Below are 25,739 nucleotides of genomic sequence, written 5' to 3'. Positions count from 1 at the left end.
GTTTTTTTGCACATGTTTAAAGCTCATCGAGATGCTAAACATTGACTTAGGTAGAGGGAATATGAAAACTTCATCCCATAAAATCATGGCATGATGGTCATGTAAACAACTAACAATGTCAAGTAAGGGTCTTAGCACATGTGATGAAAATGAGAAAAAGGGGTCCATCCATATTCAAATCAAAATGTATTTTTATCCTATTCCCATCCCACCATGTGCTAACAACCAAAAGGGCCTTAGCACTAGCAAGGGTTTAGGATAAGAACCTATTTATCATCATCTCTCCTTGGATGGGTTCGCTTGGTCTAGGATGGGAATAACCACTTTTTCTTCCAGGATTGGTTCACTTGGTCTAGAATAGCCACTTTTTTTGCCAGCCCTTGAGACCCAAAACGAGATCTACTTTTTAAGCGGTTCCCCGGCGGGAGGTTTGGTCGTGAGATCAGATACCGTTCAATGGGTAGAAGAGGATATGAATGGAATGATGACATGCGTCCCCACTTATAAAATGATGCCATGTGTCCTTTCCATCCCTAGTTGTGACCTAAGCCACATTTTGATCCCGAGGGTTAAGTGCAACTAGGGCAAAAGGGAGCAGTTTACTAAAGTCAAGGCTCTCGTTATCGACGTTCTCACGGAAGTAATAAGGAGAGTTTTGTCGCAGTTGTTTTGCAAAAGCCTCCATGGCTGCCGCTTAGCTTCACCTTCGTGCCCTTTCCAGGAGCTATGGAGACCGACCCTGCAGTTGAGTTTCCTGCCGGCGATCAGACCGCATGGGCCGATGCTTCCAACTTCTTTTCAGCAGTCTGCAACGGTATCATACTTTGCATCCTTTTATCTGCCCACAAAGGCCCCTTGTCCTCTGCTGCTCTGTTCAGTGTTTGGTTACTCAGTGATTCGGCTCGCCTTTCCTCTATATGGAGGTCAACCGCTGTTCCTCCTGAATTCCTTCCCGTCTAGGAGTGATTGGAGGACTCAATCGTAGAGCTTCTCGTGCGTATCACAGAGCAAGAGTTGCGCAAGTGCAAACTCCGTGCACATGGAAAGGATCAGCTTTAGATTGCCATTCAATACCTCAGTTTTACCGATGAAATGATTGGTGAACGCTGAGAGAGAGAGAGGGAGAGAGAGAGAGAGAGAGAGAGAGAGTTCAGGGGCGTGATCAAAGAGGATGCGACATGTAGGAGTCTGTATGAACGAGTAAGAATTGAATCAGCTTATGTGAACGATAATGATAAGTAGGATGACACTCGTTTTCAAATTTGATTGAATGAGGGTGCCAAGGAGACCATATACAATATTGTTAAAAGGGCAATGACGGCATGGGATTATACTAGGGTGCAGCCTTATTTTTTCATCACCATCAAAGGTGACAATTTGACGGACATATAACCGCTCATTGTCGATTTTTAGAATTTGTTGCTGATGTTGGTCAGGGCTTTGTGGGAACTAGGATGATTAGACTAGATGGAGTCATTGTAGGCATTGAGTTACTTGAAGATGAAAGAAGCATTTTGTATATGGTTTGGTCCATCTTTGGATACTCTCTCTCTTCAGCTTAGTTCATTTACTGTCTGCACACATCTCTCTCTCTCTACACTATTACATACTAAGGAAAGAAGTTGGATTTGAAATTAGCACTGTGTGATTGCTGGGCACTACATCTTTGTTTATCTTCGGCTACTGCGGGGAGTGTTAGCTGTAGCAAGCAACCTCCACCTTTGTTTTTCTAATGCCATCCAGTCAGCCCTCATTAGCCCGACTTGCAAGCACAATCAATGCCATGCCTTACGTATTGATGAATACAAACAGGCAGTAGGCTGTTGCTCAACAAGCAAACTTCAGCTTCTCGCTGAAGTTACAACACCAAGCTCCAACCATCTTCCTTTTACAAGCACTAGGCGAAGATGTATTTGGCTGGTTGGATCATTTCATCATCAAATTTGCCGATAACTTCTTGTAAGATTACCAACCTATCAAGAACTTGACATAAACTGGTTGGGGCTGCCAAATATACCAAAATACACCCTAACATTCAAGCAAGCTGGCATCATCTCGGCATGGAGCATATTGTATTGGATCAAATCAATGGCCTCTATTTGAGCACACAAGACAAGGAACCCGTGCCCAGCATTGTTTCATCTAATGTTCAGCAATTTCTACTTCATTCTGTGAAATGATGGGGGTAGGCACCTAGCCACTAAAACTCTCCTTCCAACAAGTGCCCTTCCATGAAGACTGCATGTGCCTCTCTAAGCACAGTTGAAACAATCCGCTTCCTCCAACTTCTTAAATGCGTCGTAGCACAACAAACACAAGCCCAAGATCCTACCACCTGCAGACAAGCTATTTGATTGCGTACCACACTTAAAATTATCTCAACCCCTCCATTATCACATCTTCTTTTCCTCCTATCATCTCTTTCCCCTTCCACCACTTCTTCCCATTGCTACACCTATAGAAATTGTTTTGCATCCTCCAAACCTAGTAGAGGATAGGTCCTACTTCACACAATTGACATTTTCTTAAGGAACTATGCAAATTCTCTTCAATCACTTACACAGTAGATGTAAAAGACCACTATTAGTTAATAGTGGTTACTAGTCCCATAGATCTTGAAGGGTCTCACGTGGACTTTAATAAGCAACGAAACGAAAACAACCCCCCCCCCCCGCCCCCTTCGCCAGCCTTTAGCTTATCTGTCTACACATTGTCCCTCTCTTCTCTCCAGCTTGCTGTTTCATTTTCTAAGCTTTGTTTGTAAACGATTCCCAATGCATAAGATTGAATGTATCTGGTCTTTCACGAGGATATAGATGAAGATACATATAATGCATCCGTGTATGCTTGAACATAATTGCAGACACATACATGTGCATATGCACTCAAACACGCTTGTTTTATTTGCATGCAGATATTTTAGTAAGCACTAATGATGAAAGTACTTGCTTCAGGAGTAGTCTTTGTCTTAGCATTTATCCTTATGTGAAGGTTTTTAAAAACAAAATTTTATTTTCTTGCCCTCTGCCTCTCCTCCCTTTCTTCCTCTCTGCCCCTTCTCTACCTTTCTTTGTTCTTTTCTTGTGTCACTCTTTTAAGAGTTTTGAAAACTAGGATCAGAAATATTCTAGTCTTGTGATGGTATATTTACATGGATGCATGTGTACAGATTGTAAAGCTTTTAAAATCTTAGCTTTGGTAGCTTTCTGATTCAAATATTCACTGATGGTTCATTATTTTTCAGACTTGGAAGTTGGTGAATTAGTTCATGGAGAGAGGTTCAGTTTGTTTGAGGCGATGTCTGCCTTGGAGGTAGGGAACTGCCATTGCCATAAAATTTTGTGGTATTTATTACATATCAGCTATGTGATATAAATGCATGCTTACAGGTTAGCTTCGTAATAAAGGATATTTTTGTGAGGTTTGAATGTTTATCTATCTACATTTTAACAGGAAGGCTTTACAAAACCTCCCCTTATCTTTTGTCTATATTTCGCTGTGTTTTTCTCCTTCCTGCTCCCCGAAAGAACAAATAAAAAGACAAAAGATGAGCTTCCACAGGAGTCTCATATACCAGCAAAGACGTGCATCGCTGGGCTGTACCATTTTGTGGCTTTATAATCAGAGATGTATTTTGCCTGAGTCATCTTTCTTAGATTATTTCAGTTAATCCCATTCACTTCTTTTCTTCGTCGCTTTCCTTTCCCCTGGTCTCCTAAAGGGTTGTGGGGTTTGTCACCTCATTCATTCTTACACTTCCCCATCATGTATTCCCATTGGAAGAATTTGGTGTTACAGCTTCATGTGCTTAATGAAGGCCAGACGGGATGTTCTGTTTCACTCATTTGTGGTAGATTTCTTGTTGAGGATCTTCTCTTTTTTCTTTTGGGTGTGTTTGGCCTATTTGCTACTGTATCTTCTATTGGCCACATTCTCAAACTTGGAATATAACTGTGGATTAGCACAATGTGGAAACACAAGAAAAGAAGGTTGATTTGTGCTGCATTTAATTGAATAGTGTTGTAGGCTTTCCCCCCCTTCCTAACCTTTTATAGGGGACTCCCCATAGTCTAAGGCTTCGAAACCTCTGGTATAGGTTCAGATCTTGTTGGTTTAATTTGTATCCTTAGCTTGGTCAAACTGGTTTGCAGATAATGGATCCAAAGATGGATGCAGGAATGGCAACTTCTGGTGTAAAAACACTTGAAGATGCTGTTCGGAGGGGAGCAGCTCCTATCGGTTTGAGTGCTCCTGAGATAGTAGATGTCATGGATCACCTCTTAGCATGTGAGGTATAAAATGCTGGAAAGAGTTTTGTGTGCAGGTAACCTTGTTTTGGACTTCATGAATGCTCAGATTTAATACAACCTGTTTGTGATGCGTGCAGGCATCCTGGCACAAGGGTCATTCATTGGCTCAGACAGTTTTTTCTTGTCTCTATCTGCTAGACCTGGATAGAACTTCCCCAAATGCCCTGTTGCATGCATATTGCAGAACAACCAGAGCAACTTGCAATTTGATACGAAATGCTGTCTCTGCAGCTCATACGAATGAGGTGTGTCCCAGACAACAAACTTTCATTATGTTGACTTCTGGATTTCAATGTCTTTAGTTCTGCCCAAAGGCTAATGTTATGACATGCGAATCATTTGGAAGAGAAGTTGATCTTTCAGAAGGACAAAGTATTTCTGGTCACTTCGTTTGTGTAATTTCTAACTTTATTTCTGGTGATATTAAGGAGTTTTACTGTTATTAATTCACTTGTAGTCCGCAAGTTCATGCTTCACGTGTAGTGGCGGCTTCATCCTTGGAAATATAACATGAAAGAGTATTTGATTAATGCAGGAGGAAGAGCTATTTACAGTTGCTTTTGGTCTCCCTTTAGAAGGAGAGGGGGATGGAAAATGTTTGTCTGGGTTGCACTCAGTAGAAGAGGTAGTGGCTCGACAGTTAAAGGGCAGCAAGGGTGTCACCGTGAAAAAAAAGTTTGCGGAAGGTTAGGCTTTGACTTTCAAACTTTCCTTAAAAAAGAAAATCATACTGAACACAACTACAAATTGTTTTTTTTGTTGGCATATTATTGGCTATTGAGCATTTGCCTTTGTCATGCTCAAAGTCTGGTCTTCCACCTCCAAAGAAGTGAGAGAAACTCGGTTTTTCCTTTGTGCACACGATGTAAATAGTATATAGCTAGCTGCACCCTCGTGAGTGTGTTTTGATGCAAGACCTTAGGTCTCAACGCTGTCCATGTTTCATTGTTGTCATGTCTATTCATGTTCATGCTTGGTAGAATGAAAAGAGGCGGTTTCTTTGAAGCATGTCCATTCGAATTTATTACAACTGATTAGAAACAATTAATTTTTGAAGCTGTATTTTGCAGATGTTGAGCTGTTGCAAGAGGATCCAGATTTGGAAGAAGGATATTGCCAAGCAGTTTTGTCTCGTGTACGATTCAGAAAGGTTATGATTCTTATTGTGCAGGCTTTTGTGTTTAGAAGTATCGATTTCATTGTGAAAGTCCTGATGATTTTCTTGTCTTAGAGGACTCAATCGTTGCTCAATTGGCTGTACGCGGTGCAAAAGAGAACTTGATAACCTTGAACTTGTAATTTAGAGCTTCAGAACGGTTAGTAGTTGACACTTAAATCTATGGTGCCCAGGCATTTTATCACACAATAGTCAATATGAACAAACCTCAAGGACGAGGCTTAGAGATGGCGCACAAGTATATTACAGCAGCTCTTTTGGAGTTGAAGTCCATCCGACAGTCCTCTGAATTTCTGTCATGCCAACACAATGAATCTTTGAGGAGTGAGAAAACCACCGCATCTGGCCGGCCTGCAATTGGATTTGATGCAAGCGTAAATAGGCGGCTGTCTGCTCCTACGCCACCCCGGTCTATCAAGATGGTTAACTGGCCAGAGGTAATCTTTTCAAATTTTGTGGTGCGGGAAAGGGGCCATGATCGTTGCTTGCCTCTCAGAGAAGCTGTTGGTTTTATCTCAATGTCTACGTTATGAACATGTGCAATCGTGTCAATGTTGAGTTTACCGTTTTTGCCATTAAGTTGGCCTTTGAAACACTGCTTGCTTTGCTATTAATGTCAATCGCCTCCTCTTCCACCCACAAAAAAAGAAAGGTGCACTTTCCCCCTGCTTTTTGATGTTCCTTGTCTATAGGGTTGGGAAATTCTCAACCCTCCAAATTGCATTCTGATGTGCACATTCTTGACTTTCAGATTCTGGAGTCCAGGGTTGGGGGGGGAGAGAAATAAAAAGAAAGATATATTAATGTCCACAGAAGGCCTCGTGGGCCTATGGGACAAAGTGACACCAAAGAGAAAAACTCATACAAGCCACAAGGGGCTGAGGCAAAGGGAGTGCTAAGACCCTTTGCTGAGTATTGTGCTGAAATAAAAAGAGCTCACTGGCTCAAAACAGGTGATGCCTGAGGTGTCCTTGAAGGGGCTGAGGCATTACCAGGGGTTTCCATGCTTTAAGGAGGGGGCTTTCATTTGCTGTAATTTGATAATGAGCAGCAAATAACAATATGAAAGAGAATCCTTAGAAAAAGAATGGAAAGAATCCACCTGGCATAGATTAGATCTGCCAATTAGTTGCGTAGAAAAGCCCTGAAAATCTCTGTCCGGAGGTCCATTTTGCTGTCTTTGCAAGTCCACGTGAATATGTGAACAAAAACAGGTGCCTGGCGAGACTTTCGAGGAGATAGGGCGTTGGCAGAGGCGTTTTGCAGATTGCGTGAAAATTGGCACACTTTTCTTGCATTGAAGTCCGTGGCTTGGCTAAGGTGGCCTGCGTTGAAACCTGTGGGGTACTTGAAACAGGCCCGGGCCTGGCTAGCCGGAGTTTTAGGGCAGCAAAGAGCTGCTGTTCACAGGCTATGAGCAGTAGGGACCAGACTGATTTGATTCGCTGGCAGAGGCTGCTTGCATCTGGTGCTGCTTGAGGGAAGTGCTTTGCTCGCTTCCAGGGCTGATTTGCGGGCAGCAAGGGCTGATGATCTGGGCCAGGAAAGACTGGCTGGAAACCAGGGCAGCAAATCGGTTGATGGAGAGCGGCATATGGCGTGGAAGAGAGGCGAACTTGCGTGATGAAATTGCGTCAAACGGGAATCGTCATTTATTTTTGGTTGCCTAGGTTGGGTGGTTGCCAAAAATTAAAACGTGGGTTGCCTTGTCCCTAGGGTAGTCTTGGGTTAGGCCTTGGGTGTAGGGCTGGTTGCCCTTTTTAGGCCCTCTAGGTACCCTTTTGTAGGTTGGTGCTTGGTGCCAAAGGGTGTGCCTATTCTAAGGGGTATGACCCTTGGAATAGGTGTACCTTTTCATGAAGGGGTGTAACCCTATTTTAAAGAGGGATGTCCCCACACGAAAAGATGTGTCCTTTTTTCCACGATGGGGTGTGTCCCTTAGGCGAGGAGTCAAAAACTCTTCATCAAAAGATGTGTCTGATGATGAAAAAGGTGCGTCCCTTGGTTTTGGGACAGCCCAAGCACATCAAAAGACACGATTTTTGTCGTGTCCATTCACATCAACTCGTGATGTGAGGGAGATGGAGAGGCCACTGATGACTTAGGTGGGGTTGGTGCTAAAATTTTTTACGCTCATTCTCTCCATCTTTTCCATGCACAACGTGCGTGGATATCCTTCTAGTGGAAGTAGATGTATCAGATAGGCGATAGAAGGTGGGGGGCATTTCCTATAGGCAGGAGGGAAATTTGCTCCGATACCACTGTAGAAGGTGGGGGGCATTTCCTACAGGCAGGAGGGAAATTTGCTCTGATACCACTGTAAGAAATCTTAGATTTCCTTATTTAGAAATGTGCTAAGGAACATAAAGGAGACTGAAATAGCAAAGAACAAAGAATATTTGTATTGCTCGAGTGTCTGTAGTGTGTCATCCATACAGTTGGACCTCTCTTATATAGAGAGTGGAGTCACACATGAAGTGTGTACTCCAAAGTGTATGTGCATGAAGAGTTGTGTATCCCTTGTGAAGGGTGTGACCCTTAATGAGAGGGTACATTACAATGGTAGTCTCTTCAATAGAATCTCTTGTGAAGGGTTGTGCCTCATAAGAAGTATCCCGTCGAAAGGGCGTACCCTTCCACAAGTGTCCATTCATCAAACCATCCATAAGCCTAAGGTATAGAGAAAGGAATATGTCAGATCGTGACACAGTAGATTGCTCTATTTGATCTCAATTAATACAACTCTAACACAAAAGCTTCACGGATATCTATTCAGAGAATCAACAGAAGATTATGAGCTGTATTTGACAGAGGAGATAGACAAGAGACCTTCTATTACATGAAACTCAAAAGAACTATTGATGCAGGGTCATCCAGACCGGGCTTGTCGCCAATACAAAGACTCTTCTAAAGAACCCTAGCAGCTGCTACACATCGACTCTATCTAAGGCACAAAGCTTGGACAAAAGGAAGGAACTCATCATCTCTTTATGACTATATAGGACGTCAAATAGCTGCCTCTGTCACCGATAGAACCTTCACGAGCAACCTTTATAGTCACCAAGCGGCAAGAGAATAATACCAAATGCCACGTAGCTGCCCATGCATTGGAGGATCAAACATGCAGTGCATGGCCCAATCAAAGATCTCAGCCTACATCACATAGCCAATCAGAATGTTGCCCCTTGCCCCAGCAACCTTAGGACCATAGGTCTCCCCATGAGACTCCCCCCGAGTCGAAATGGGGAGAAGGAAATAGAACAACAAATCAAAAGTTACAAGGAAACGGATCAAAACAACACTACTCAAAACTGGTGAACAAAACACCTTAAGAGCGAACAAATTCAGACTGGTAATCACTATAAACGCCAACAGACGCAAAACCAGTGCACCGTAAGAATTAAAATGCCCAATCTTGATTACTAAAAGCTACAAAATTTGCGTGATCTTCGGACCCTGATGCTTCATAGGCTTTGGCTTTTGTATCATGTACTTTCTGCTTGCGCCAACAATGCTGTTCATCATGCCTTGGCTTGCCACAATGACCACATCTCTTCTTTTTCTGAATATTCTTACCTTTGACTGCATATGTTGTATCACCGAACGGTTGAAGTATGTCATCATGTTTTGCTTCGCTTAAAAGAAGAGCTACACAGTCACGAAAATCCGCACTTTCATCAAGTCATAGAATTCTCTCTGTTTCATTGTACTTCGGAGGTAAGGACTTCAGGAGAATGGCTTTCTTATCATCTGCCTCTACACGTGATCCTAGATCATGCAATTGTCTAAGAAGAGATTGCATTTTGTTTAGGAAGTTTCCCAGATTTTTGTTCTCATTCATTTTCAAGTCGAATAATTCTTGCTTCAATATTGCTTTTGAATGGTTCATGTGCATACCGAAAAGTGTCCAGAATCCTCCAATTCTCGGCTGCAGACTTCTTCACATCAACATGGTGAAAATAATCCAATGTGAGAGCTCGTCCAATTATTCCTATTGCCTTATCACTTTTTTGATTCCATACTGCTAATTCTCGCTCTGATTCTGGTTTTCTTTCAGATCCATCAACGATGCCCCAAAGACCTTTTTGCATCAAGTAGAGGCGAGTAGATAGCTGCCATGAAGAGAAATTTCGACCGGTAAACTTCATAAGAGAATTGTCTGCGCTCTCTTTCTTTGTGAGATCCATCTCCTCCAGTTGAGTGACTCCTAGTGCTCAATCAATGCTTTGAAGTAGGCCTCAGCAAGGATGTCGAGTGAAACACTCCTCCTCCACAATGGAGAGGCTGATATACCCGTAAAATAGCCGATTGGGGGCCTGTACTGCCGACCTAATCAGGGTTATGCTGATCCAGCTCCCTGGCTGGCCGATTCAGTCAGTGGACTGGCTGACCAGACCAGCCCTTGGGGTCATATAAGAGTCAATACCCCCTGTTGGCTGTGCCTCTTGTGCTCAAGTCCAGGGTTGGCAACAGCCCCTTGTGCCCCTCCAATGGGGCCTCCAATAAAATTGCAAAACTACGTGAATGAGGGTTCCGTGTGTGGCCCAAGGAATGGCCAACACCATGGCTGTCTGTACCATGACAGATTTGACCCAAAGGGTGGGTCATAAGTAACCCTAAGAAGGATACTCATCTGCTGTCCATGTGGCGGCCTGTGTATGGCAGTACTCTCTCTTCCTCCACGCCCCTCTATCATGCTACAGTGGTCGCTCCCCCATAATTTCCAGAGGATGGAAAAAAAGGAGAGTAGAGTTTATTGAAGAGCACAATATAGAGGTATTGTGGGAAAAAAGAATTAGGGTAAGGTAACTAATGAAACATAGGTGCAAATAGAATCATTCTAATATTATGACAAAAAATTAGGCTTTATAAATAAATAAAAGGCTTAGTAAGAGGAGGAGAGAGAAAAAGGGGGGTAGAGTAGTGAAAATGTAGTTAGAAAGGTGAGAAGTTTACTTAGTAAAGAGAGCAAAAGTGGGTTAGAGTAGAAAGGTTTTAAGTAAATAGAGGTAGGGAGGGAAAGGAATGTAAGGGGGTAGAAAGTAAGAGAGAGGGGGTTGGAGTAGAGAATTTAATTATAGTTATAAGTAAATACAGGTGAGGAGAGAGAGGATCGTAAGGGAGGGGTGTAATGAGAATCAATAGAGGTATGTGAGAGTTCATGTGGCCGTCTGGGGCGTGGACAAAGGAGAGATTATGGGAGCAACAATTATCCGATGAGCACGGGCAGGGGGTGGTAGAGGCGGCGATTTGGAGATGTAGGAGAAATCGATGGAGATTACAAAGAAATTTCACAAGAGCAGGCATTTGAATTCTTGGCAAGTGCAACACAATGACCTTGTAGGAGAAAGCAGACAAGATTGGGATCATGTTGCATTGGCTCTATTTCTTTGATACCCTCTCAATGAGTTGTTGTGAGCCACAACCCAGTCCTCGAAGAATACAGTCCATCTACTCCCTTTGTCGGAGACGATGTTCTTGGGCAATCCATGTTGTATGAAGAGTTTGGCGATGTGTGGAGCCTGGGCACTGCTCTTGCAAGCGACAAAAGTGTGCCATTTTGGATAGTTGATTAACAGTTACCATAATCCGAGTGTTATATGTGAAGGTTGGCCAAAAACTCAACCCAGTGTGCTTGACGAGTGTTCATTGCTGGCTTAGTGAAGATATACTTTTGAGAGTGATGATTTGTCTTTACAATTGAGTCCGAGATAATGTTTCCATGCGCGGTAGGCATGAACAATACCAATAAAATCCTTATCATAATGGTTTGGATATCGGAATGTTTATGGCTGTCAAAAGCAATAACTCTGCCTTCTTGCATCAAGATTGCTCGTGTAGCTACGTTGGATTGGAAGTGTCAGCCATGACCTCAAGCAGAAGGTTTGGGTCAGCAATAGTCATAACAGGTGTGGTAGTGAGTGCTTGCTTGAGCTGTTGGAAACTATACTTTGTTTCGGGAAGTCACTGGAATACTTCCATGCTTTTTAATAATTCGGGCATAGGAGCTACAATCTTGGAAAACTGTTAGACCTTTGTATGGTAGAAGTTGCCCAACCAAGAAAAGAGTGGACATCATGAACGTTCTTTGGAGCAGGCCAGTTCCGGAGTACCTTGATATTCTTGGGATCCATAGAGATTCCTTGGGCATAAATTACATGTCCCAAATATTCGAGTTGGGTTTTGAAGAACTCACTTTTCTCTACGTTGATGTAGAGAGATTTGGTGCAGAGAACTTCAAAAACTTTATGTAGATGTTTGTGCTCATGTAAGGATTTGTTGAAGACGAGGATGCCATCCACGTAAACGACAACGAACTATTGTTCATTAATGTCATGAATGTGGCCGGGGCATTGTTTAACCCAAAAGACATGACCATACATTCTCAATGTCCGTACTTCGCCTTCTTGTATGCGGGTTTGATGATAACTGGAGCGAAGATCAATCTTTGAAAAGTCCATTGCATGTAGAAGTTGATTGAAGTGGTCATCAATGCGAGGCAATGGTTACTTGTTTTTGATGGTTAGCTCGTTTAGGGTTCGGTAGTCGATGCAGAGACGCATTGACTTATTCTTCTTTTTCATAAGTGGTACAAGAGAACCGAAATGGCTACGACTAGGCCGAATGTGACCTTTGTCAAGTAGTCCTGTCACTTGTCTTTGGATTTCTTCGTTTTGTGTGACAGAAACCTGAGAAGGAGGTTTTGATGGTGGATTACTTCTTGGAATAAGGTCGATTGGATGATCCACTGGTCGTCGAGGTGGTAATTGCTCTCTAATTGCTTTGGCAATTCCTGTGGAAAAATATCTAGGTAAGGCTAGGAAAAGAGTTGGTTGAGGTACTCAAGAGGATCCTTTTTCGGTGTCTCCTCGACTGTCGTAACCAATAGAAGTGTAGTTTTAACTTATCGTTTACAAACCCACTTCTTAACTTATAAGGCGGAGGCAGCTGGTGTTGAAGGAGCATCCCTAGAACCAGGTAACTCGATAAGTTTTCCCTAGTGGATAAATTGGATGGTATGGCAGCGGAAACTAATTGATGGATCGTAGTCGTAGAGCCATTGTTGTTCGAGGATGATATCATACTGAGAAAGGGACATGATGTCAAAATTCAACTAGTGTTTAATGCAAAAGGACAAGTTTTTGACTCTGGTGTTGCACAAGATGGTGGTTCGATTAGCAAGTTCAATCTGATAGTCTTGGGAACTAGGACTAGTGGTCAACCGAAGTTTTTGCCCATAGAACTAGATGAGAGCAACCATTGTTGATAAGGAAGGTGACTGTTGTACCACTAAGTGATACTTGGACGCAGAGTACTTGAGTGGCCATGGATACTAGAGTCATGCAGCATTGCTGCTTATTCTCCTTTTTGAAGTCTACAGTCACTGTGTACACCTGCATCGTTCCCCTTAATATCAACGGCCTCGTCCTCAGTCTCCATCTTTGTCTCTAAGTCACGAATATTATCCTCTACACCTGAATGAGAGTGCAACATCACTCAATGCTCGACATGTTAATAGTCATCCCATTGTCTTCAGGTCTGAATTTGAGGCTTGCCAGTTTTAGTTGCTGTCATTGTCCAGGCTTCATTGAGGCTTGCCGTTTTTACTGGCTTCAGATCTGAATTGGAGCCTTATACGGTGCCATGAAGAAATACTTGGTAGCTGATCATGTAGAGATTGCATATAAGTCCACCAATAGGCAACGAATTGACAAAGTTCAGGGAGGATTAAGGAGCATTGGATTATTTTGCATAGTGCTAACGTAAATCTGTATTTTGAAAGCACTCTTGCTAAGTCTATTGCAAGATAATTGAGGATAAAGCTTGTGACTGAAGGAGATATTAATCAGCAGTAAACAAGTGCAAGGGAGCCTTCTCTTTCTTTGCTGAAGTCATTTTGTAGTTTTTGTGTATAGTTTAGTGTTTTTGCAGTGCAATCCGTAGTATAGGGAAAAGTGCTCTCAGTTTATTTTAGTTGGAGTTGGCATTAGAAAAAAAACCCCAAACCAAAGTTAGTAAAGCCAAAACCTTGTAGATGTGAGAAGTAATAGTCACCTGGACAATTGCTTCCATGTGGAGTAATCTTTGAAGTTTACTATGAAAATCGAAGATGACACTTTGATATCATTGGCAACTCGGCTAGTACAACAAGTATCACGCTCGATGGCACGCGAACCACGTTCGTTGAACATCAGGATTGTGAATGTAGAGGATGCCATACGGCAATTGTTGGCTTAGCAGTTGCAGGCCAACAAGGGACATGAAGATTACGTAGAGCTATCCATACATTAACAGAGACCTCCAAGGGAGGATAAGGAAAAAAGGGATAATGGAGCGGTAATCTAGTGTTAAAATGATGGAAAAGGGTAAACTAATATAGTATAGGCTAGAGAAATGTGTAGGGAGGATGTTGACAGGAAGTCTTACGTCATTGAAGGGTGGCTCCACTGGTGGGACGAGGCATTTGCCATATGTGAAGTCCATAATGACAATGATGATCTGGGAAGTCACATCTTTATGGAAGCTGTGAAGGGTCAATTTAGGAACTGTTGAGATGGAACCTTGAGATGCAGATTGCAAACAGCTAGTTTTTTCCTTTTTGCAGCCCTAGGGAAATTTGGAGATAATATATGAAGTTTTTTTAAAAAAATAGGGGGAAGAAGCGGTTGAAATGCCTTGTTGGAATGCAGTTTCTGTCCAAAGTATTTTAACAGTGGTGTGCAAACTAACCCCCCTACCTCCCCCCAATTATTCATTCGCTTACATTAAGGTGCTTTACCTGTTCCTTATTCCCTTAGAGAAAGAATCACTTATATTATGCTCACAAAAATCCATACAATGACTTTATATGTACTCTGTTTGAACTGCCATGTCCACAGCCTTGCATGAGCTCTACTTTAAAGGTTGTGTAAAGGATTACATTCTTTATTTTTTCTTGATGAACTAGTTTCTCGTTATGAATAGCAATACAGTTTCTTTCAAAAAATTTTAAAGTTTGTTTTCCCTACTAAACCGCTTCCTACTCGAATCTCGAATCTCTCCCTCCTCTCTTCCGTTCTTGGTCTTTGATTTGGTTGTCATGTTGCAACAGGGAAACCTTATTAGGAGGAACTGTATGCGCAGGGTATTGTCACGGCTGCACAACACATTTTTTGGCTACCTAGTTAGTGAATTGAAGTGCAAGGCGTATCTGATGTGTCTAGATCTAGTTTGACTCCTTTTTGTTTCATGTGTTGTTCTTAGCAGACATTGGTGCATTTTGAAAAATTACTTGAAGACTTAGACCTTGTGTGCTCATTTTCTACCAATGTTAGCCTGGAAGAGCTTCTACAAGTTTTGGTGGACTTTCAGAAGCGTGAACCTGACTTAGTAACAAGAGCATTTCTTCAAGTAGGTGTCACTAGCCATGGTATAAACAGGTCGAAGCGTTTGCATCTGTTTTGTTTATTGGTCCCTCTTCTACTTAAATATTCACTTTTGGTACTGAATGTGATACAGATTTTCTTGGTGCAAGATGGGAAAGTGTTCGGGCGACATAGTATCTCTGATGTTTTACGTGGCACTTTTAGCTTGCCTCAAATTGGTGATAGCAAGGCATTTGAATCTGACAACTTCATTTCAAAGTCTGGACAGGTAGGTCTTGCAGTCGTTTTCGTCAGTGGGGATTTCATGTTTTTCATTCTGTTCATAACCGTTAAAATTGTCTTTGGCTTGGAAACAGCTGACCCTTTATCTACTGAGAATACTTTGCACCAACACAGCATGGCAGCGCCGCAAGCTTGGGAAGATTTTAGTAGAATGGGGTGCTTTACTCCAACAGGTATGATGCATATTTTAGCAATGCAACTTTTCACCTAGCGTTTTCTTAAAAATCCATTTGAGCAACTCACTCACAGCCTGACATGTCGCTTTGTACTTGGCTTTTGTCGAACAAAGACTGAGTGCAGTTTACGTCTTTTGAGCCACAAGATGGAACTTGTTCCAAGCAAGAAACAATATCTTGTCATAATCATAGTTCTCGAGATTTTTGGAAATGGCGGGAAATGGTGTTTTGGAGTTTCGGCCGTCGGAAGAAACGGTTTTAAAGGTTATTAATTCATATATATTATACATACATATATCATTAATGAAAACATTACAAAAGCTTGAAAGATACATCTTTGGTCAATATCAAAGTGACTTATAAGACAAGTCTTATGCTATGGAACAATTCATATGAATCTGAGGATTCAGGAAATAAAGGAACTTGGAAGGAAGGTGGAGATTTGAGAGAAGGAAAAAGACCAGCAAGCTTGATGTAGGTGGAGGAAAGTATAAGGAGAGAAGCCTATAGTGGTGCAAGTGAAGAGAACGGACAAGCAAAGGAGGAAGAACCAAAGGGCGAAAAGCAAGGAGAGAGGGCGGGTGCACGCAAAAAAATGGTTTGTCGGGCATTGCACAAGTAAAATTAGGGGAAGAAAAAAAACTTGTCCGAAACGCTGTTTCATATTTCAGAATTGGCTAAAAAACCCCGTACTGTTTCGGACCTTCCAAAAAAGTTAGCTAGTCTGGTCACAATACCTAACCACAGACATACCCGTCTAATAAATGATCCCATACTTGCATGTATCTTTGAGATACTTTATCCTCATGCCAGCCTTCTAATGACTCACTCTTGGCTTTGATACAAAATGACCTAGCAAGTTGCAACCCCTCTATACTATTGGTGCTAGGTTGAAATGTAAGATTTGGGGGAGAGAGAGAGCAAGAGAGTGAGCTGAGAGCTGAAAGCTTGAAAGCTTAGTTGCAATAGAAGAGTGTGAGAGTGCAATTGAAAGAGTAAGAGATAAGGTTTTGTCCTAGTGACAAAACCTTAGTAGTCACTAACCATAGTTAGTGGACTAACTGCGGTTAGGGGAAAAAACCTCTTAAAGAGGGAAAAGTGCCCCTAACTAGCTTATTAAATTACATTGGTCACTGCTGAATTATATCTATAATTCTAACACCCCCCTGCAGTGCCAATGTCATGTACAAGGCTGATTAATCACCAAACGGATATAAGTTCAGGGCACTGCGAAATGCCATAAACTTTTCACGTGGTAGTGCTTTGGTGAAAATATCTGCAACATTGTCATGTGTGGACACAAAGATCATACTGATCTCTCTTGCATGCAACTTCTCTTTGACGTAGTGATAGTGAACCTCAATGTGCTTCGTGCGAGCATGAAACACTGGATTCTTTGCCATTGCAATGGCACTCTGACTATCAGTGAGAATTGCTGAAGGACCCTCCAATGACAGATGAAGATCAGCAAATAGATGTCGTGTTGGGGTAAAGGCACATTGCCACCCTTATAAATGTTATGACACTTATGACTGTCTTTAAGACAGTCATAGGGTGAAAGCCTAATCCTAATAAAACCTATGAGTTTGTGGTGTGGCTCAACACTTTTGACACACCCACACTTCTTGTGTCTCCCTCTCTCTCTCTGTCTTCATCGTTCCACTCCTTCACTCTTTCCCTCACAAGTGGTATTAGAGCCTCTACCTCTCCCTCTCAACTCCGGTCTACCCCTCCCTCTACCCCTCCCTCTCCCCTCGGGCATCGTACCCTCAGCAGCGGCAGCAAGAGTAGGTCGCGCGCGAGCAGAACGGGGCAGCGCGAGCGAGCAGGGTGAGCAGCCAGCGCAGGAGCAGCTGCTCACGCAGCTAGAGCTGCAGCAACAGCTAGTTGCTGCTAGCTGCGCGGGCGCAGCCAGTGCGCGCACCGCACAACACCGGCCGCGCGCAGCCAGCGCGACCAGCGCGCAACACCGGCTGCGTGCAGCCCATCGACCGGACAGGTACGGCCATCCGTACCGACTGTACGGACGCCGTACAGGCAGCCGTACCATACGGACGCGGCTGTACGGACGTTGCGACAGGAGGTTCGAAAATTTTTTTGGGGATTTGTGCCCTCGTAGGTACAGGGTACAGCAGGTACCCTGCGCAGGTACAGCAGGCACATTTTTTTTTTTGGGAAGAAGGAAAAGAGAGAGCACTCTGCTCTTCATTCCCGGAATTTGTTCAGTTCTCAAAATTGTGTGTTTGAGGTACAGCAAGTACACTCGTGTCGCTCGTGCTTGAGGTGACTAGTGCCACAGTGTGTGGTGGTTGCACAGTTATTTTGTTTCGGGAAGGTCAAATGCCTTGATTTTGCAGAGGGCTTTTATGCTTTTGCTGAGTGCAAATCTTAGTTTTCGGGTGACAATTTCAAAGGGCTTTTGCCTGGAAGTGTATGCAGTGTATGCCTTGAGGCAGTGTGGAGCCAGGGTGCCCACATTGGTCTTGTTTCCGCAATGTATTCAGTGACATTTCTTGTAGGTCACATTCTGTGTATGACACTTTGAAAATCTCAGTTGAGCCACGCTTGGCCAGGGCGCATCGAGTTTACTCGGTCCCTAACTGTCCATCGTTGACAGTGCTCAAAAGGTTTTCTCTTCAGTGTTTGTACGTTGGGATCTGTGTTGTTACTGTGTACACAGGGCCGTTTATGCATTACATTGTCAGGCGAAAGTGCTAGGAGAGCGCTGTATTTTGTATGCTACCTCAATGTTGAGGGTGTTTTTCACTTGGTACAGGTGTCAAATCAAAGGGCTTTTGCCCAGATTTTGCTTGTGAGCACTTGAGTTACGTTTGAGAACTTCAGATGCCTTTTATCCCCTTGGCAGAAGGGTGATTGTTTGGGATTTGTCCCATACTTTGTTGCAGGTTTTGTGACAGGCTGAGGTGTTTGGAGCCTTTTTCAGTGGACAAAACAGTGCGACAAGTGGTTTATGCATATAAAATCAGTGCAATACCTCATCTGAGGTGGGAGAAGTGTCCAAGACAGCAGTGTTTTGTGCTTCGTCAGATGATGATGCACTGATAAAGCACTTTTGGAACAGCTGCAGCATTCTGAAGTTACTGTTTTATGCCTATTTGAGCACGGTACAGTGTGTCAGAAGGTACAGTGACTGGAGGGAAAATTTTCTGTTTTGCTGCAGATTTTTTTTTGACAGTAAAAAACAGCACTATTGTGAGTGCTCCTGGCTCTTGATAGAGCAGGTTTTCTGAGAAATCAGAATTTTATTGTCATTTTTTGACTTATAGGGAGTCAACATTTTCTTTGTCTGATATGGCATCAGGGGGAAGTGAATCTTCAATACTGAACATAAAGAAACTAGAAGGGGCACACAATTATGCATTATGGGCAGAACAGTGTTTGAATGTACTTCTGCTAAAGAAGATTTCTAAGCCCATAAGGGTGAAGGGTGTCAAGCCATCTGGGATGGCAGATGATGAGTGGGAGGAGCTTGATTTGTCCGCTAGGGCTGCTATCATGCTTACTCTCAGTGATTCTCTTGTGTTCAATGTTCAGGCTGAAAAGACCTCTTATGGTCTATGGCAGAGGCTAGAAGAGTTGTATGTCCAAAAGAGTTCAGCCAGTAAGGTTTATTGGTTGAAGAAGCTTGTCGACCTTCGCATGAAGGAAGGTACAGCTATGACCTCACACTTGAGTGAGTTCAATGCCATCTTTACACAGCTTATTGCACAGGGATTGAACCTTGATGAGGAGTTCAAGGCTACTTTCTTGTTGTGTACCCTCCCTGAGAGTTGGGACACTTTCAAGACCACCCTGTCTAATTCAAATGTCACTCTTATGTATGCTGATGTGGAGAGCTCTCTCCTTATGGAGGAGATGAGCAGGAAGAATAATGCGGGCAGCAAGTCTTCCAATGCTTTGCAGGTACAGGAAAGAGGTAGGACTCAGCAGAAGGGGAGATCTGCTGGCAAGTCCAAATCCCGCAGTCAGTCATGTGGCAAAAAGGATATTGAATGCTTTTACTGTGGCAAGAAGGGACATGTGAAGTCTAAGTGCTTCAAGTTTATACGGGATCAGAAAGCCAAGAAGGCTGAGACAAAGGATGCAGGCAGTGGAAGCAAAGGCAAAGGCAAGGCCAAGGCAAATGACTTGGATGCAGTGAATGTTGTAGCAGAGGACAGTGACAGTGACAGACATGATGTTTTATGCTCTTCTGCTGTAATTGCACATACATTGGTTGTTGATGGCCATGACATGCACACCTGGCTCTTGGATTCAGGTGCTTCTTTTCACGTTACTCCTCATAGGGAGTGGTTTACTTCCTACACAGGTACTCATGGAGTTGTTCACCTTGGGAACAACTATGCATGTCAGATTGCAGGGATTGGCAGTATACAGATAGTATTCCCTGATGGACGCATATTTATGCTTGATGGTGTTTGCCATGTGCCGCAAATCAAGAAAAACCTGATTAGCACTGGCTTGTTGGATGACAGTGGTTACCACACCACATTTGGGGATTCCAAATGGGTGATTACTGATGGCCAGGTTGTGGTGGCTGAGGGTTATAAGAGTGATACCTTGTACCCTCTTTATGTTTCCAGTGTAGGTAATCATGTTGTTGCCATAACCGAGCTGCCGAAGGTTTCATTGTGGCATAGCCGGTTGGGACACATGTCCGTTAAAGGAATGCAAGAACTGTCATGTTTGGGTTATCTGCCGTCTCTTTCATTTTCAGATTTGCCTACTTGTGATCATTGCATCTTTGGAAAGCATTCTATGACTCCTCATAAGAGAACTCCCCAGAATAGAGCACCGCTTGATCTAGTGCACACTGATTTGTGTGAGATGCCACAGCTATCACTAGGGGGTGCAAAGTATTTCATTACTTTTATTGATGATGCCACTCGCAAAGTGTGGGTCTATTTCTTGAAGCATAAGAGCGATGCCTTAGATGCTTTCAAGAAGTTTGTCGCTCAGGTTGAGAATCGGACAGGACGCAGGCTGAAATGCCTCAGATCCGATAATGGGGGTGAGTATGTGTCACATGCTTTTGTACAGTTTTGCGAAGCTAAGGGCATTAAACAGGAACTCACAGCCCCTCATAATGCATCTCAAAATGGTGTGAGTGAGCGGATGAATCGAACTATTCAGGAGAAAGTTCGATGTATGTTGTCTTATGCTGCATTGCCCCATGGCTTTTGGGCAGAAGCCGTGCAAATAGCAGTTCACATAATTAACAGGTCGCCGAACAAGGCTTTGGAGTTGAAAGTGCCAGAGGAGGTGTGGTCTGGCAAGCCACCTTCATATAAGCACTTACGTGTGTTTGGTTGCGAGTGCTTTGCTCATGTACGCAAAGAACTGCTCACCAAACTGGACCCAAAGTCTTTCGGATGCATCTTCATGGGTTACGGTGATGAAGGTGAAATGGGGTACAGGTTATGGGATCCCGTCAAACGGAAGATTATACGCAGCAATGATGTCATCTTTAAAGAGGATTGTGTACACAAAGAACCCGTGCAACCTGTGAATACAGGAGGGTTGTTTATGATGATGTCGGACAGCAAAGAATGCCCATTAATATGCAGCAGCAGGCTGCTGTAGATAACCCTGTTCAAGAGGGTATACAGGCTGAAAATCAGCCAGACAATTTTGCCAATGATGCACCACTGGATATGCCAGCAAATGGGGCTGTAGAACAGCCAAATATGGTGGTACAGCCACCCGTCATGCATGACGAACAGGCTAGACAGCAGCCTAATCCGGAACATTTTGTTAGGAGGAGCACCTGTGTACAACGGCCTCCTGACAGGTTTGTTCCAGGAGCCAATAATGTGGCTGATTTTATCATGCTGACAGATTGTGGTGAGCCTTCCAGCTTCAAGGAAGCTATGGGAAGAACAGAGAAAAGGAAGTGGGAGAAAGCCATGCAGTCAGAAATGGACTCCCTACTTCAAAATGATACATGGGACTTGGTGCAGCTACCTGCAGGCAGAAAGGTTTTGCCATGCAAGTGGGTTTACAAAGTCAAAGTGGATTCAAATGCTTTACCGAGGTATAAGGCCAGATTGGTTGCCAAGGGATTTAAGCAGGAGAAAGGCATTGACTTTGATGAGATTTATTCCCCTGTAGTCAAGATGACTACTTTGAGAGCAGTGTTAGCTCTTGTTGCTCTTGAGGACATGGATTTATGTCAGATGGATGTGAAGATTGCTTTTCTTCACGGAGATCTCCATGATGAGATCTACATGAGTCAGCCAGAGGGATATGCTGTTAAAGGAAAAGAGCAGCTTGTGTGTAAGCTCAAGAGGAGCTTGCATGGACTCAAGCAGGCGCCAAGGGAATGGTACAAGAAGTTTGATGCCTTCATGCAGTCCCAAGGGTATCATAGGTGTGAGTCCGATCACTACTTGTACACCAAACGGACAAAGGATGGCAGTTTGATGCTACTCATTCTATATGTGGATGACATGCTGATTGCCAACAAATCTCAGCAGGAGATTAGTGCTTTGAAGAAGCAACTGCATAAGTCTTTTGACATGAAAGACTTGGGTGATGCAAACCATGTTCTTGGTATGCGGATTATTCGTGACAGGTCCAAGGGACTTTTGTTTCTGTCACAGAAGGAGTACATTGACAAAGTACTGCAGAGGTTTAAAATGGAGGGGGGGAAGTCTATTAGTACCCCGTTGCCTCCATATTTAAAACTCAGCAGTAAGGACAGCCCCAGATCAGATGATGATAAGGCTGAAATGGCCAAGGTTCCGTATGCATCTGCAGTTGGTTCTTTGATGTATGCCATGGTTGCCACTCGTCCGGATATTGCTTTTGCGGTGGGAGTCATCAGCAGGTATATGGCAAATCCAGGCAAGCGGCACTGGGAAGCAGTGAAAGGCGTCTTGAGGTATCTCAAGGGTACCAAAGACTTGTGCATATGCTATGGTAGGCAGGATGCATTGGTGCATGGTTTTACAGATTCAGACTATGCAGGGAATGCCGATAACCGGAAGTCTACTACCGGTTATATTTTCACATTTGCAGGAGGTGCTATATCATGGGTGTCTCGGTTGCAGAAATGCATTGCACTGTCAACCACTGAAGCTGAATATGTTGCAGCCACTGAGGCTTGCAAGGAAGCAATATGGCTTACTCGGCTGGTGGGAGATTTGGGCATTACAGGAGATATGCCAGTTTTGCATTGTGATAGTCAGAGTGCTATCATATTGGCAAAGAATCCGGTCTTTCATCAGAAGACCAAGCACATAGATGTGAAATACCATTTCATCAGGGAGGTACTGGAAGACAAGCGACTTGAGCTTGTGAAGGTGCATACTGATGATAATCCTGCAGATTTACTCACTAAGAGCTTGCCTACAGAGCGGTTTGCACATTGCCGCCACATCATGGGATTAGGATGAGACCATTCTTATTTTATGGTCTTGTATACAGTAACTGTATATTGCTGTAATTCTTATTCTTTTCTCCCCTTTAGGCACATTGGCTTTTAGGTGGGAGGTTGTTGGGGTAAAGGCACATTGCCACCCTTATAAATGTTATGACACCTATGACTGTCTTGAAGACAGTCATAGGGTGAAAGCCTAATCCTAATAAAACCTATGAGTTTGTGGTGTGGCTCTCTCTCTCTCTGTCTTCATCGTTTCACTCCTTCACTCTTTCCCTCACATGTCGCAGCCAGACACATTCAACTGTTGCTGTGAAAGCTGCCCTGTACTCAGCTTCACATGATGAGGTAGCCACTGTAGATTGTTTCTTGCTCAGCCAGGAAATGCAAGATTTACCCAAAAAGAAACAATTGCCACTAGTGGACTGCCTAGTGTCATAATCACCAGCCCAAATCTGAATCACTGTAGGCATGCATCTGCAAGTCACCCCCTGGGAAATAACAAGCCAAAAGACTTCGTGCCCTGCAAATAACGGAAGATGCGCTTAACTGCCTGCCAATGCATAGTTTTTGGGCTGTGTATATACCTGCTCACCTGAGATACTGCAAACTGAATATCAGGTCTAGTGTTGCAGAGATATATGAGGCATCCAACAGCCTGACTGTAAAGTGTGGCATCAACTAATTCTCCTGCATCATGCATTGTGAGTTTCAGCCCCGGCTCCATGGGAGTGGCTATGGGCTTACAATCATTTATGTTAAATCTGTCCAAGAGTTTCTGCACATACTTGGACTGAGACATAACAGTGCCACGTCTCTCTTGAGAGAACTGGATCCCCAAATAAAAGTGAAGCAGTCCCAAATCTGACATGTCAAAGTTGGTCTGCAAATCAGCTTTGAAATCTGCAATATTATCTTCATTGGACCCTGTGAGCAGTAAGTCATCCACATAAAGAAGGATGACTAAAATTTCCCCCCCATCCATCTTGATGTAGAGGGTGCTCTCAGTAGGACTATTGTGCAGCCCCTTGCTGGTCAAAAAGGCATGAATCTTGGCATACCATGCACGAGGGGCCTGTTTCAGCCCATACAAAGCTTTGTTTAGCTTGCATACCTGAAGTGCATTTGCTGTAATTTCAAAGCCTGGAGGTTGTTTGACATTAACCTCTTCCAACAAGTCTCCATTTAAGAAGGCTGTTTTTATGTCCAACTGATGAACATTCCACTCAAAATGTGCAGCCATTGCAATAACAGATCGGATGGTGGTCATCCGGGATGTAGGAGCAAAAGTCTCCTCATAATCTATGCCCTTTTTCTGAGCATAGCCTTTGGCAACCAGCCTTGCCTTGTATCTGTCAATGGAGCCATCTGGCTTCCGTTTCACCTTGAAAACCCATCGTGTGCCAATGGCATGTTTACCTAGTGGCAAGTCTACAACATCCCAAGTCTGATTTTTCTTAATGGACTGCAACTCATCGTGCATGGCATTCATCCAATGCACATTGTCCTTTGCTTCTTCGAATGTTGCAGGCTCCTCCTCATCGAGAAGAGTACCTGCATATGCTGATTCCACTGAATTAGCACCTTCCATGTGCCTTGCTGCACTGCGAGTCCTGCCAGGTAATGGAGCATCAATCTTACTTTACCTGAGAGTCTGTAACAGCCAGTTTGGGACTGTTTTTGCTGCATGTATGTCTGCAATTTCTTGCTGAACTACCTGTTCCACTGCCTGTGGAGGTGGCAAGACATCCTGTGGCTGAACTGGAGCATCGGGAGGTGGCTGTAAATTCTGATTTGCATCAGAAATATCAGCAGGGGAACCCAAGGCAATGGGTAGCATCCCCTCAAAAACATCCTTTGAAGAAGAAGGCATATGAAATTCAGCCTGAGTGTGAGCTGAATTTTCTGTAAATATCACATCTCTACTGACAATGATCTTGCGTGTAGCAAGATTGTAGAGATGGTGCCCCTTGCTTTTTGCACTGTATCCAACAAATATGCACTTAATTGCCTTATCTGACAACTTATGCCGAAATTCAACTGGCACATGTGCATATGCAAGGCATCCAAAGACTCGGAAATGATCCACTGAAGGCTTTCTCCCATTCTAGACCTCATAGGGAGTTTTTGTTTTCAAAGCCTTAGTGGGAGCCCGATTTAAGATGTAGTGGCACACATTAGACCTTCAAGCCAGAATTTGTGAGGCATGTGTTTGCTTTTCAGCATACATCTGTCCATATCCATAAGAGTTCTATTTTTCCTCTCAGCTTTGCCATTTTGCTGAGGGGTCAGCCTCACTGTGAGCTGATGCACAATACCCTTGCCTTTCAGAAAAGCATCAAAATCTGCAGACAAGTATTCCCCACCTCTATCTGTGCGCAATGTCTGTGTCTTGAGTCCAGTTTCATTTTCAACCATGGCTGAAAAGTGTTTAAACACCATGAACACTTCTGATTTGCGCTTCAGCCCAAAGACCCAAGTGAAATTGGAGTAATCATCAATAAAAGTAACAAAGTAGAGATGACCACCCAATGATGGAGTCCTTATGGAACCACAGACATCACTGTGTATAAGCTGTAATTTTCGGACAGCTTTAACTGAACCATCCTTTTTGAAGGGGAATCTATGCATCTTGCCTAAAATGCACCCTTCACAGGCATGTGGAGGAGGTATCTCAAGAGGTGGCAATGCATCAACCATAGAGTGCTTCTGAAGTGTCATCAAGTTGTTGTAATGCATGTGGCCATATCGGGCATGCCATAATTCTGCATTCTGCATGGCAGCAGTAGGAGTAGAAACTGCAAGAGCATGGGCTGCTCTTTTCTCAAAAAGATCAAGCTGAAAAAGCCCACGCAGCAGAGTACCAGATAATCTCAAGGCATAATCATTTTCCGTGTCTCGGATAGCACATTTGTCATCCTCAAAGATGACCTGAAATCTAGCCCTGTTAAGAGTGGACACTGAAAGGAGATTCTTGGTGATACCAGGCACATACAAGACATCTGAAAGTCTGAAAACTGAGCCATC

General features: G+C 43.4%; 1 protein-coding gene across 1 annotated transcript in view; it reads left to right on the top strand.

Moving 5' to 3' along the window:
* Positions 1–632: 632 nt before the first annotated feature.
* The window catches only part of MAK10 (MAK10 homolog), a 35,157-nt gene continuing 10,050 nt past the window's right edge, over positions 633–25,739 (top strand). The window contains exons 1-10 of the mRNA XM_087391701.1: positions 633–814; positions 3,245–3,312; positions 4,152–4,292; positions 4,388–4,555; positions 4,846–4,996; positions 5,381–5,460; positions 5,661–5,924; positions 14,734–14,877; positions 14,986–15,120; positions 15,209–15,307. Coding sequence (XP_087247827.1) covers positions 727–814; positions 3,245–3,312; positions 4,152–4,292; positions 4,388–4,555; positions 4,846–4,996; positions 5,381–5,460; positions 5,661–5,924; positions 14,734–14,877; positions 14,986–15,120; positions 15,209–15,307 — 1,338 coding nt within the window. The 5' untranslated portion in view covers positions 633–726. The remainder of the gene's footprint in view (positions 815–3,244; positions 3,313–4,151; positions 4,293–4,387; positions 4,556–4,845; positions 4,997–5,380; positions 5,461–5,660; positions 5,925–14,733; positions 14,878–14,985; positions 15,121–15,208; positions 15,308–25,739) is intronic.

The sequence above is a fragment of the Dipteris shenzhenensis genome, chromosome 20 (genome assembly GCF_047967505.1).
Source record: "Dipteris shenzhenensis isolate YYH24624 ecotype China chromosome 20, Dip_SZ_1.0, whole genome shotgun sequence".
In the NCBI taxonomy this organism is placed as follows: domain Eukaryota; kingdom Viridiplantae; phylum Streptophyta; class Polypodiopsida; order Gleicheniales; family Dipteridaceae; genus Dipteris; species Dipteris shenzhenensis.
Note: the sequence above shows the minus strand (reverse complement) of the source record. Positions and strands in the feature narration are given on the sequence as shown.